The sequence below is a fragment of the Mytilus edulis genome, chromosome 14, assembly GCF_963676685.1.
Source record: "Mytilus edulis chromosome 14, xbMytEdul2.2, whole genome shotgun sequence".
Lineage (NCBI taxonomy): Eukaryota > Metazoa > Mollusca > Bivalvia > Mytilida > Mytilidae > Mytilus > Mytilus edulis.
In genome coordinates, this window is record NC_092357.1 from 41,767,859 (window position 1) to 41,782,324 (window position 14,466).

At 30.7% G+C, this 14,466-nt stretch overlaps 1 protein-coding gene across 2 annotated transcripts in view; it reads right to left on the reverse strand.

The window, feature by feature from the left end:
* Positions 1-7,052: 7,052 nt before the first annotated feature.
* LOC139503422 (outer dynein arm-docking complex subunit 2-like) overlaps positions 7,053-14,466 on the reverse strand; it is a 30,142-nt gene continuing 22,728 nt past the window's right edge. For both annotated transcript variants that reach the window (XM_071293202.1, XM_071293201.1), the window contains 2 exons: positions 9,556-9,777; positions 7,053-8,407 (listed from right to left, as the gene is read on the reverse strand). In XM_071293202.1, the coding sequence (XP_071149303.1) occupies positions 8,294-8,407; positions 9,556-9,777 (336 nt within the window). In that variant the 3' untranslated portion in view covers positions 7,053-8,293. The remainder of the gene's footprint in view (positions 8,408-9,555; positions 9,778-14,466) is intronic.

Sequence of the window (14,466 nt, forward strand, 5' to 3'; positions counted from 1 at the left end):
GATTGCCTTTTTAAAGTAAATTTGCAACTGCATAGTAAACTGCGCGATTTTTGTGCAAATTCTTAGATCTGACCAAGGTCATTGGAAAAGGGGAATGGTGCGCCAACAAGCCAATGTAAGGAGTGGGACATGTAAAAGTCAATGCAAAAGCCATATATGTATCTCCATAAGAGAGACACCGCCCCTCCAGCACAAGATTACTTTTCAGATAGCGTAACAACTATAGTCATATTTTGCCCTATAACACCCATTTATCTTTTTATATAAGACTTAATAGCTCATGAAAGGTCATTTACCAAAATTTTAAAAGATTCTTAATTTTTTTTCTTTTGTTTTGAGACCTTATGATACCAATGCAAATATAAGGTAAAAGTCCGAGTCAGCCTTTTCCCGCCATATTTTAAATCTCAAATATCTCGAAAAGGAGGTCTATGACCTTTCAATTTTTATCCTTAACGAATGCTCTAACAGGTTATAGTATCAATTTTAGATTGTTGATTTATTAATTTTCACATAACCTCACCTAAGTACATCCTTAATGGGGTTTACAGAATCATAAGAAAGGGTGGTACATGTAGAATAGATCAATATGGCGTAAACATTTAATATAATATAAATGAGGACACCATTATCAAGACTCTCATGAAAATACTCTTGGACCTGTCTCCAGTTCTTGAAGTCAATTTCAGAATCAAGATAAATATCAATTTCATAGCCGAATCATGATTTCAATGTTTATGAAGATGATTATGTTTCGATCGTTGTTGTTCTCATTGTGGTATGACTGCAGATAAGTGTGATCATAAGACGAATTATTAATTCACCGTGAAGAATCTAATGCATCCTGGGTAATATTTTCAAAAGTGTTCACCAAAACGTCGTGATTGGTTAAAAATGTCATAAACAATGGAAATTCAACCAATGACGTGACGTTATTTTCATTTTGGGGTACGAACAATGAAATTACCCATGATTCTTTAGATTATAGATATGATAAAATTATTTTTTTCAAATGACATAATCAGCTGAGACACATCTCACGTGAATATAAATGAGACTACATAATCAACGAAATACCAAATCACGATAACTGCTACATGTACCACAGTTCAATGAACAATATATAAGACAGTGCACGAGAACTTAGACTTCTATAGGGGTTATACTAGTACCTAAGAAGTACTTCGAAAATATATTACATATTTTCGGATTTATACCAATCATATATTTTTACGCTGTAATATCAGCCGCTGTATACTTTTAAGTAGATTTCATATACAGAAAAAAACATGCATGACCTTGTGCAATGACTATATATTTGGTAAATACGGATGTCACACTGGATGTGTTGGTCACTAATATTTACACAGTACGGACGTTGTGAAAGTTCATTGGCCTATTGGCCGTTCGAAATTTGACCTTTCCTTATGTATTTGATATAATTATCCTTAATCATGCACTTAGCTATGTACTCCATCACAATTAAACGAACAAAAAAGATTAAGTTATAAGATAGATGGCAGCAATGTGTTGAAATTTTCAGTAACTTATTTTTTTTTTAAAGGAAAGTGGAAAAGAGGTTGGATTGTGCCACAGTTTTGCTGCAGGGCTATTATTCCTTTGGTATATGTATAGAGCCGGTAACAACAGCCGCAGATTTCCCTTAAACATTTTTGGACGGAGAAATTCATATGTGATCATATGTGTGCCAAATTTTGGATGATGGGAATATAACACTTCATTTAAATCCTGAACAAATCCAACTGGCAACCCGTAACTGCAAAATTTTTCTACAACAACGAAGAACTAGAAATTGTCGATTCGTATATATATCTTGGTATGCTGATACACTGTAATGGAAAATTTTTAAAAACACAGAAGCGATTAGCCTTACAAGGTTCACGATCTTTGGCAGCTCTGAATAATTCTACAAGTGGTTTATACTTGACGAAGAAAAAGAAATGTGATTTGTTCGATAGTATGGTTGCGTCTGTGATAAATTACATGTATGCTTCGGAAATTTGGGGTTTCCATCGTGGAAATGATGTTGAAATTATCCATAACCGTTTTTGTCGATCTATTTTGAAACTGGGTAAAACTACGCCAAATGTATTTTTATATGGCGAACTAGGGCGTTTGCCAATGAATGTAATTAGAAAACAAAAAGTTTTAAAATACTGGTTAAAAATTGTAACTCATAAACCACTTATTGTGTATGATATTTATATATTGTTACTCAGAGATGCAAATACTGGTAAAACTAATTGGGTTTCTAATGTTCGTGACCTATTGTTTAGTATTGGTTTAAACTTCGTATGGTACCAGCAGTCTGGTATACATATATCATTAGATATAATAAAAACTAGGTTAAAAGATCAATATATTCAAAGCTGGTCTGCATCTATACAGGATTGTGAGAAACTTACTATGTACAGAATTTTAAAATTAGATTTTTGTTTTGAAGATTACGTAGATTATAACTATAATTCACATTTTTTCACAAAGCTACGTAGTGGTACTATGAAGTTAAATGTTGAGGTGGGGCGTTATACAAATATACTAAGAGAAAACAGATTATGTACTTGCTGTAATATGAAAAGTGTTGAAGATGAGTACCATTTTACGTTAGTGTGTCCTGTGTATAGACATGTACGGCTGCAGTTTTTACCAAATTATTACTGTTCGTGGCCAAATGTGACAAAACTTATGTATCTGTATCAAACAAAATCTAGATCTTTAGTTGGAAAATTATGTAATTATTTGAAATCTGCCTGGCAGATTAGATCACATCTAATAAGTTGATAATTTTTCTATTGTAATATCTAATTGTATTGTTCTCTGTTGTTTATTGTGTGTCACAATGTAAATATGTTTGTGTTGCTATAGCATGTAACTACTGCTTTGCAAATAAAGAATTCATTCATTCATATAGCAACAAATTCAACTACATAGTAACACATTCGACTCCATAGTAACACATTCGACTACATAGTACAGTGGCGGATCCAGAAATTTTCATAAGTGGGGGCCCACTGACTGACCTAAGAGGGGGCCCGCTCCAGTCACGCTTCAGTGATTCCCTATATAAGCAACCAATTTTTTTTCCAAAAAGGGGGGCCCGGGCCCCCTGCCCCCCCCCCCCTAAATCCGCCTCTGTAGTAACACATTCAACTACATAGTAACACATTCGACTACATAGTAACACATTTAATTACATAGAAACAAATCCAACTACAATGTAAAAAGTAAAATCACAAAAATACTGAACTTAGAGGAAAATCAATTCGGAAAGTCCATAATCACATGGCAAATCAATAACAAAACGCATCAAAAACGAATGGACAAGAACTGTCATATTCCTGACTTGGTACAGGCATTTTCAAATGTAGAAAATGGTGGATTACACCTGGTTTTATGACGCTAACCCTCTCACTTTGATGACAGTCTCATCAATTTCCAAATTAACAAATTCAACTACAATGTAACAAATCCAACTACATTGTAACAAATACAACTACAATGTAACAAATCTAACTACAATGTAACTACATGAATAGTAAGTAACAAATCTTACAGCGAAAGCGATATTTTTAATCCTTTCTATATATCTTAATATTGAAAATGAAAAATGGACAGCCAACGTTTTATTTCATAAATATACTAAGGCTTTTTTTTCATCCATTGTATCATTGGAATAGGGTTTTTTTTCGAGCTAAAATCTCTCACGATAGCCCTTCAAGGGTTTCGTACACAACGCTCTTTTCCTATGGAATACGAATGAAATATTTGTCACTGGACGTTGGACAAACACCAATTAAACATGTATCAAGCATCTGCGATGAATCGTTAACAACGCGATTGATATATTTGGATAATTTTGCACACAAAAAAATGTGTACTTTTATCAAATATTCATTAAGTCAGCCATTTCGTTTTTTGAAATATATATTAAATATATATATAATTCTAGAATTTATAGTATATTTGTTTCAATATGATCAATATTGCCTATACAGACACATACATTTCAAGTTTCAACATCTCCTTCTATTGATTAAAATGACATTTATACGGGAAATTGAAAGTTTGATTGTCTAGTAATACAATTGTGCATATACGAGGTTCTGGAGGAGAAACAACTTTTATTCTGTATTTTAAGCCATTTTTCTCTTTTCTTATACGACGTTTTGCTTATTATTCTGTATTCATTAATTTTGCTAATCATTCTCTATTATTTATAAATTTTGCTTATTATTCTCTATTCTTTTAAAATACGTTTTGCTTATTATTTTCTATTCATTAATTTCGCTTATTATTCTCTGTTCTTTTAGGATTTTGCTTATTTTTCTATAATCTTAACAAATTTTGCTTATTATTCTCTATTCTTTATATATAGTTTGCTTATTATTCTCTATTCTTAATAAATTTTGCTTATTATTCTCTATTCTTTTGGGGTTTTGCTTATTTTTCTATAATCTTAACAAATTTTGCTTATTATTCTCTATTCTTTGCATTTTAGCATCACATTATTCTCTATTCTTTATATTTTTGCCTATTTTTCTCCATTTCTTATTAATGTTATTTTTTAGTCTTTTATTTTGCACATTTGTCCATTATATTCTTTATCCCGTTAACCCCATCCAAACCCTCATACGATTGTGCATATATACATTTTATACAATGCGTTTCGTTTTTATTGAGATGCAGATACGTGTGTAAACAATAGACACATACTAGCTATATATATCTGCTTAAATAGGCAACATATTGATGAAAAGATAAATGTATTTTTCTAATTAAATGATTTATAACAATATTGTGAATATATATAGTTTCTCGTAAAATAAGTAATATAAGTCTGCATGCATTTATGTTACTACATTCAATTGGAATGAACTAAATAGAATTAGAAGATTTTTAAATATCTATTTAACTCAATCTAACGATTTTATGAATACAGTAATGACCAATACTGCCAAAAACTTAATAATACAAGGGGAGGGACTGAGATCTCATCAAAACATGTTCACCCTGCCGCCTTTAAAATTGCTACTCTCTCATGCAAAGTGTACCTGCTTAGCGGCTTAGGCTTATATGTTTTATCACGGTTTTTCCAAACTATGGTCTGGAGTTTAGAGTTGACCTCATTTTCAAGTTTTTGTGTTATGATCCGTTTTTCTGATTCTATTAGAAATAGGTCAACAATATTTGATTTTTGGAATGATACACGATATGATTGTACAATGTGCATACCTTTCTGGTTGGTTTCATTTGTCCTTGACCTCATTTTCAAGTTCAATGTTATATTTTAATAGTTCCTTGTTTAACATACCATAAGCAATATATTTTATATATATTTAAATATATTGTGTGTGTTGTATAATTGTTAGAAATACAGGTCTGTTTGACAGGGTTCATATGACCTTGACCTTATTAACAATTATCTTTGATAATATCAATTTTATTTGAAAATTGTGTAAACTATTGCATACTTTCAATGTTATTTCAATTATGATAAGAAATGTAGGCAAGACATTTTAGTATGCACATTCTTGTTTTTTTCTCAAACTTTAGTTTTCTATCAAATGAGTTTGTGACTAAGGCAGCAACCATTTGATTTTCCGGAGGGGCTATGGTATTTTTTTCGCGACAAGTCGAAAAAAAAATTTCTTTCAATTTTAGCATTACATATAGTGGCAGCTGAGGGTGAAACAAACAATTTTTTTTCTCAGAATCAAAAACAAATTATTTTTTTCTCCAAAAAATGGAAACAAAAAAAAAAGAAAATCAAATGGTTGCTGCCTAAAAGCCATACCATTCCTGAAGTTTTTATTTTGTCCATAGAGTTGCCCTTTTGTGTTTGCATAGATATAAGAAAATGTGGTATGAGTGCTAATAAGACATCTCTCCATCTAAGTCACAATTTATAAAAGTAAACCATTATAGGTCAAAGGTATGGTCTTCTATATTTTAATTTTTATTGGTCCTTATTGTCTTCTTATGAAAATAACAAAATTAGATTCATGATAATTTCATTAGTTTTTATTTGCTTTGAACAAGCTGTCTATTACTGTGATTACTCTCAGAGTCTTTTTTATGTGGAATGTATAGATACGCTGCAGGTCTGTGTTTTAACTAGATATTTTTTACTTTGTAACGATCTGATAAGTTAAGTGAGCCATTTTCATTTGATTTTTATAGTATGTTATGTTGTTTGTTACACCACTGTCCAACATTAGGATAAGGGTTTGGCACTAGCCAACTAGTTTAGCCCTCCATATTCAATATGTGCCTGTCCCAAGTCAGGAGCCTGCAGTTAAGTGTTTTTCATTGGTTCATGTCTTTCATATTTATTTTTGTTACAAATTAGACTATTAGTTTTCTCAATTCAATTGTGTCATATTTTTCATGTCAGGGGCTTTTATAACTGTACGGGTTTTCTCATTGTTGAAGGTGATATGAATTGAGTTGAGCACATCATTCAAGTGCTGGGTTTCAGGCTTTCCAGCTCACAATCTCAGTGTTGACAAGTTTATGTTATACTGTGGATTCATTAATGTTCGTTGGATTCCAATTTTCGTTGATTTCGAGGGTACAGGAGAACAACGAATTTAGATGTTCAACAAATAACGCATTTTCTAAAGGAATGAATGCAGACTGTGCCAAAACTACGAAATCAAATATCAACGAATACGCAACTTTTCTTCAATCCACGAAAATTGGTACCCACGAAAATAAATGAATCCACAGTAGTATCCTTTGCCTCTCTTTTATACAGTGATGAATAACTTAGCAGGTGCGGATCCAGCCATTTAAAAAAAAGGGGGGGGGGGGGGGGGTCCCAACCCAGAGTAAAGGGGGGTTCCAACTATATGCTCCCATTCAAATGCATTGATCGGCCAAAAAAAAAGGGGGGTTCCAACCCCCGGAACCCCCCCCTCTGGATCCGCCACTGCTTAGACCTCTCTGTCATTATGGTCACTGAACAATAATATATTCACAGTATTCCTGACACAATCATTTTCTAAACACAATCTTTTATAAAACAGATATATTTTTTCTTTCTTTTATTGGCTAACAGATGTAAAATAGTCCAAAGTATAATATTTTTTTCTTACAGTCAAAACAAAATGGAATAAAAATTACAATAAAAAACATTAATAAATATATTTTTTTCTCAAGCTGCATCTTTACAAAGGACGGAATGAATTCATCATAACACTCAGTTGAAATTTACAATGTATTCAAATAAATATTTCAACTAAATGAAACTTAAATAATTATATCTAAAGTTCATTACAGAAAAAAAATTAAATATAATAAAAAAAAAAAAAAACATTCTACCTGTTCTAGTTAAAAAAAACTGAAAGAAATAATCTATTAAATGCATTTTTTAAAATTAATGTTGCCATTTTTTCTCACTGTTTCATCTTCAATGCTATTCAAAATCATTTGCATAACATTTGAAAAATAATATTTATTGTGACCAATTATAACAGATTTGTTATTTCTAACAATTACATTTTAATAAAAAAAGGTTTTTATAATTATATTCTATATTCTGTTCTTCTAATACTGGTTACTGAACTTCATAAATTTGTTCTTAAGATATCTTAATTCTAAAGAAATAACAGTTGTTTTTATTAATAACAAAGTTTATTTTGTAATAAATAGATGTTCTTCTACTGCAAACAGAATTTTAATGTAGCTTATTGTTGTAATATTCTAATAGCCTGAGTTTTTTTGTAATTGCATGTTCTATAAATAATTGAATTCAAATGTTATCCATTTTTGGTCTACTGCTAATCTAATTCATTTCAATTTGTTGTTAAAATGGGAACTGTATATTATTGTTGTTGTATAACTTATCAAATTCCAATGTATGTATAATTTATTGTTGTTCATCAGAAAAAATTTGATGTTGTTTCATCGATGTTAATTATTAAACTAAATTTAATGAATATTGGTTGTTATTTATTTTCATTTTCAGAAGTTACCAGACAAAAATCATATAATGCTAGATATATATTGCAAAATGCAATTGCATGTACACTGATGTTACCCCTCCCCCCTTTTTCATCGCTTCCTCCCGTTAAAAATTATCCCCAACATCAGCACTAACTTAAAATTACATATTTAATAGTCTGAAAATAACATTAAATTTAAATATTGCCAAAAATATTTTAACATGTATCTTTACAATATTAGGCAGTACAATATTCTTTTCCCCCCATAAATATCACAGATTTGTCATGTAAATTAAATTGTTGTCCATTGGTTAAACAGTCTTGCACTATGAGTATCGAGCTTTTTCATTAGCCAGTGCCAGTCTTCTTATGTTTCCTATACAACCAGCCGAAGCTTCCTGTAATTCTTCATCCTGTGCTCCGACCATTTTTATTAAAGGCTGAAAGAAAACGAAAGGAAATATTTATAAACTAGATGTGTCAAAGCAACACATCAAATGGCACCGTCCCAAAAAGTTTCAAAATCTGCAATTTCAATATAAACACATGCAGACACAAACATGATGGTAGTCTCACATATCAAAAATCAGATCAAAATCTGGAGGCGTATAGAACAAAAATCTGTATAACTGTGATTTTTTAATAATTTGTCAAAGTCCAAAGCCCGTAATTTCAGCAAAAATTAGCACAGCGGAACGAAACTTTATCTTGACCTGTAACTCATCATGGTTTAACTCGCATACCAAAAATAAGCCCAATATCTGAAGGCGTTTAGAAAAAAAAATGTATAACTGTGATTTTTCAACAATTTCTCAAAGTACAAAGCCCTTAATTTTGGCAAAAAATTAGTGGAGCGAAACGAAACTTAAACTGTAACTCATCATGGTTAACTCACATACCAAAAATCAGCCCAATATCTGAAGGCGTTTAGAAAATAACTCCATCTAATGGTTTGTTGCGGAATGACGAAATAATGGAATGTTCGGACAAGGGTAAAACTATATGGCACCTACAACTTCGTCCAGCAAAGAGAAACCAAAAAACTTGACCTGCCTAGGCCTAGTGCCTTTCTTTTATTTGTATTGGTTTAATAGATAAAAGTCCTGGGTTAATGTCAGGCTCACACTACTTTAGAATGAAATGAGAAGTGACTTCTCTATCTGAAACTGTCCGAAAATTTGGTGAGATTCGAAAGAGAAGTGCATGCTACATACCTAGCAGCCCTTTAATGTATTGATTGGTAAAATCATACTATTTGTATCCTACATATTTCTTTCTTTCTTTTTTCGGTACTGTACAAATCTTCTAATGTTTCATTTTAAGACTAAGTAACTATTAAATTAAAGTATGAAAATTTCGGAATGGGATTATTTAGGCTCATTTCACAATAAACATGATAAAAATATTTAATATCCTCTAGCATAGACACATCCATACAAAAAGTTAAGAATCTAGGACAAGAAAAACACTAAAACGAAACCTTGTAAAAATAATAGAAATCATGACATTATAATAAAGTACATAAACTCTTATAATAATAATAAATAAATCCAATTTCAACAACACAGAAAAACATGAAATATGTTACCTTAACAACTCCAGCTTCATGCATTGTTATACAATTTTCAGGATTTTTGGATAACTGGAACAAAGCTCTGGCTGTTGATCTGTGAACATCTTCATCTGTGGATTTCAAATATTTAACAAGAGGGGCTACAGCACCTTCTCGTCCAAAAGCTGTCCTGTTGTTGCCCCAGTTACAGCACCTTGCTATGGCTTCTGCTAAATGCCTCCTCAATCTGTCATCAGTCTGTGAAAAGATACAGATTAAAATGTTAAGCTTAATAAATTAAGAAAATTAATTCAATATTGTACACCAAGTTAGATTTAACCAAGGAAAAAACAACTTGAGACCACCAATATTATACACCAAGTAAAATTAAACCATTGAAAGACAACTTATGAATTTCAATATTGTACACCAAGTAAAATTTAACCATTGAAAGACAAGTCAGTTGCAGAAGCTGTTGTCTATTTTCAAAATGTAGCTGTAGTAGGTACAATCTTTCTGTTTTAATTTGAGATTTCACAAAATATTAAGACATATTCTCTCATTATTTTACACCTACATGTATACTTCAAATAAAACTGAGTTAGTAGTCTAAAAATAAATTACATCCAACTACAAAAAGTCTATTTTCTGCATAATGTTTATCTGTAGACAATAACTTTTTCCAATCGTCAATCAAGAATATTAAAACTGTCATGAATAATTTATATATTTGGTATATTGCAAAGCAAAAATTTATAAATCAACAAATTTCTTATTTTATGCATATTTTGTAAGATGTCTGGCCTTCTTCAGTTTCTTTATTATCCTTCTTAACTTCAGAGTAGACATTTTCTATAGGGAAAACGGTAGTATTACATTTTCCTAGCATTAGGTTGGCCTTTTGTGTACCCAAGACAGGTGAAGGAAGTCAACTTAGGAGCGCCGTGATTGGATGTAAGGGTACAATATATTTTTTTATTTATCTATGAATAACTGCAGTGTTTATATTTACAATATAAATTTTAAAACCTATTTAAATATTTTCTAGAGAATTATTCGAAAAGGCTTTCAAAATTTTATAAATTTGCTGCAAAATGACGGTGGGCACGGATAACATAAACAAGCTCCGTTGGAAATTGGTCATGATACTATTTGGCTTCAATTTTTAAAATAGAGTAATAAAGTACTAACACCACACATAACTGTTTTATCCAGGTTTTTATTTTAAAAAGTGTTAAAATTAGAAAATGTTAGTATTGTCGCCTATGGCAGAATAAATAGTACCGTTTTCCCTTTAGCTATTCATGTCTACCATGTTATATCAAGTATCTTCATGTAATACAATGACATAATGGTTTTTTCCTATTGGAATTTTGAAACAAGGTTTTATGCTTATTGTAAAAGTTAAAATTTGTAGTTTTGCAAATTATGTAAATGCAAACTTAGTAATGAAATTAGGAAATCAATTAAAAGTGAATTTTCATGGTTTAAAGTATGTCTGGTAAATATATATTATTATTGAAAAAAAAATGATATAGGAGTTAATTACCGGTAAGCCAAATTTACACTTTCACCTTCTCATAAGTCAGAATAATTAACTTAACAAAAAGCAAACATTTGATCTTATATCGAAAAGCTTTTTCTTTCATTTACAACAAATACATTACAACAACCAAACCAATATTTAGAGTAATGGGTTGTGGCCAGATAGTTCAGAAAATGACTGATGCAAGGTCTAAGTGTCAATAAGATGAGAATTTTAAGAATTTTGCAATAGAATAATATCTTTTTTTAAATATAAATGTGAAAATTCAAAGCTTGTTCAGTAAAAAATCCTTTTTGTCTTTGTACACAATTTTTTAGCAGAGAATAACATGATGTATGGAAAGTCAGCCCCCCCTTTTTTTTTAGAAGAATTCTGAATCTGTATCAAACATCTAAAGTAATAATAACAATTTTGAGCAGACATACATCATCAAAAACAACGCTTTAATCTACTTAAAAGATTTATCCGTCCGCGTAATACATTGGTATCCTGAATTACGAAAAATACGATTGTTTAATCTGTTTTTATCAAATCTATTTCAATGTTTACAAACAATTATTAACGCATTTCGAATAAACGTCCTCCATAGAGATAGGATTTACCGCTTGTCAACCAATATTGCTATAGTAAATATCTGCCCTACAGAAAATTACATAATAAAAATCAATTTTTTTAATGGAAATTTAACCTGAAAACTGTACATTATTGATAAGGTATAAAAATACAGTTGTTGCAATTATGTGAGGTTCTGTTCTGGGAAATTATTTTCAAGTGTTGGGAATCAACTGGAAAATTATATTGGCTAAATGGGGATATTATGCAGACAACAAACAATGCAATTCAATTTTTTCCAATTATAATCATTTTTTTTTTTATTTTAAGCAAAAAAGGTTGAAAATTGTTTTTCCTTTTTTAATTTGTGCTAGCCACATGGTGTATTATAATACAGATTAACCCAAACATGTACAAAAACATAAATGCCAAGTCCTGTAAACCAGAAAAATCTATATATTTACAAAATGGATATTTTAGGAATGTTTATAGCTTTGCATTCCTCACATATATAAAGAGATAATCAAAATGAAAATAACATCAAATAATTGTGTGCATCACATGCATATATATAAACACTTTACTGGGTTTACCTTTATCAGCAATGCAGCTTATGATGCCTGATCTAAATATTTTTTTTTTTAATTTTAAAAATCCAAAGATGTGAAAGAAAAAGTTATGTTAGAATGTATTAGATTTTTTTTAATTACTGAAAAATTAGAACCAATCAATGGAATTTTTCAATATACCGATCAATTAAAAGATTTTTTATCATAATGACCGAATTTTTACTGATTCAGGACATACTTTAGGATGTAAAAAGATTAACAACAGGAAATATAAATACTCATGTCAAAAGTACATAATCTCCATACTTTTAACTACTCATTTCCTTATGACGATTATATGACATGTTTTTAAAGTATATTATCATATGGTGTAATGATTATTTATATTTTGTGGATGTCTGTCTTTTAGTTTATTTTTTGAAAAAAATTTTTTTTGCTTTTGAATTTCTTAAAAAAAAAAAAAAAAAACTTTTTTGTATTTACGACCTTAAACAAAATAAATTAAGATATGCTTGACAACTATATAGTCCTTTCTGGTTTTAGACAATCACATAAAGAATCTGTGAAGAATTTGTGAGAACAGAACCCTCTCTTATACCTTAAAACATTTGTAAAGGGTTCCCCAGAATATTTATGCTGATATAGTGATAGTTTATGTGTGTATATTCAGGAACCTCTGTTAGTCTTAGTATGATTTTTAATTTTAGTTTCTTGTGTATGTTTTGGAGTTTAGTATGACGTCCTTCATAACTGAACATTTTTGTTTAAGGGACAGCTTAAGCATGCCTCCAGGTTTGGGAGTTTCTCCCTGCATTGAAGACCCATTGGTGGCCTTCGGCTGTTGTCTGCTCTTTGGTCAGGTTGTTGTCCCTTTGACACATTCCCCATTTACATTCTCCATTTTATAGATGACTGTAAAGTGAGTCTATTTATCAGTTAAATATAGAATTTATAAAAACCAAACTTCCTGCAACATGAATGTCACAGACTCGACAATAATCAGTTGTAAAGGCTTAAGCGATTGCCTTATCAGACTGAATTAAATTGCACATTAATCGTCTATATCCTCAATACTAAACACGTCTACATTGTATTGCTTGCCCAAGAGATTTAACAATGTTAGCACTTGAAAATGTCAATAAAAATCTATAATATTGATAAACATTTAAATCCAAACTTAAACATTTCAATCGACAAATTAGGTTATGTTTTATCGGAAATACTAAGGATGGTTTGTAACATAATTACCACATTAAAAGCTGGGGGTTTATGTATGTGGGGGAAGTATTTTATGACTAGATTAAGGAACCCTTTAACCTTTTGTTTATGCACTCCCTTTATCAATCTCCAATTTCATATTTACTATGAATCCTATCACTTCTATGCTATTCTATTTACTAATTTTCATTTTAGTTAAATTATATACTGGAGTTCAGTAACTTTAATATGAAGTCCATTTTTACTGAACTGGTACACATTAATTATGCTGAGGGACCAGCTGAAGTCCATCTCTGGGTGTGGGATTTTCTCGCTATGTTGAAGACCCGATTGATGGCTTTGGCTGTTTTCTACTTTTTGGTCAGGTTGCTGTCTCTTTGACACATTCCCCATTTCCATTATCAATTTTATTTGTCTACATGATTATATCTGAACCCTGTTGGCTTGTTTGAAATTCCAATATCTCTATATATATGAACCTTGAACAATGAACAAAAAGGATTCAACCTAATTATTGACATAAGTGCCCTCTAGTACAGAAACACATCTGTCCTAAAGTTGGTGCTAGTAATTTTTGGGGCCCTTTATAATTAGCTTTCTGTTTGGTGTGAGGCAAGGCTCTGTGTTGATTCAGAGACCGTACTTTGACCTATAATGATTTACTTTTATTAATTATGACTTAGATGGAGAGTTGTCTCATTGGCACTTATACTACATCTTCTTATATCTATATTCTGTTCATTATTTCAAAGTCCTTATATTCAGCATTTTTCCCTGATTTTCATTTTTTCAAACCTCAACCCTCCACAGACAATGTAGTACAAGGGTCTGGATGGGGGTTTACAGAATAGAAATTATAATGTTCCAATTTTTCTTTTTTTTTAATTGAGAAAAAGCCACAAATATAGAGATTCATAAAGTTTAACAATATTTAAGAATAGAGAACAATGGGGGAAAAAAGAAAAGAAAAAAGCCTTAAATTCAGAATCGACAACCCCCTCCCCCCTCATAGTAAGATGATTGTAAATCAATTCAAATTTATATTAAGTCTAGAACTACGAT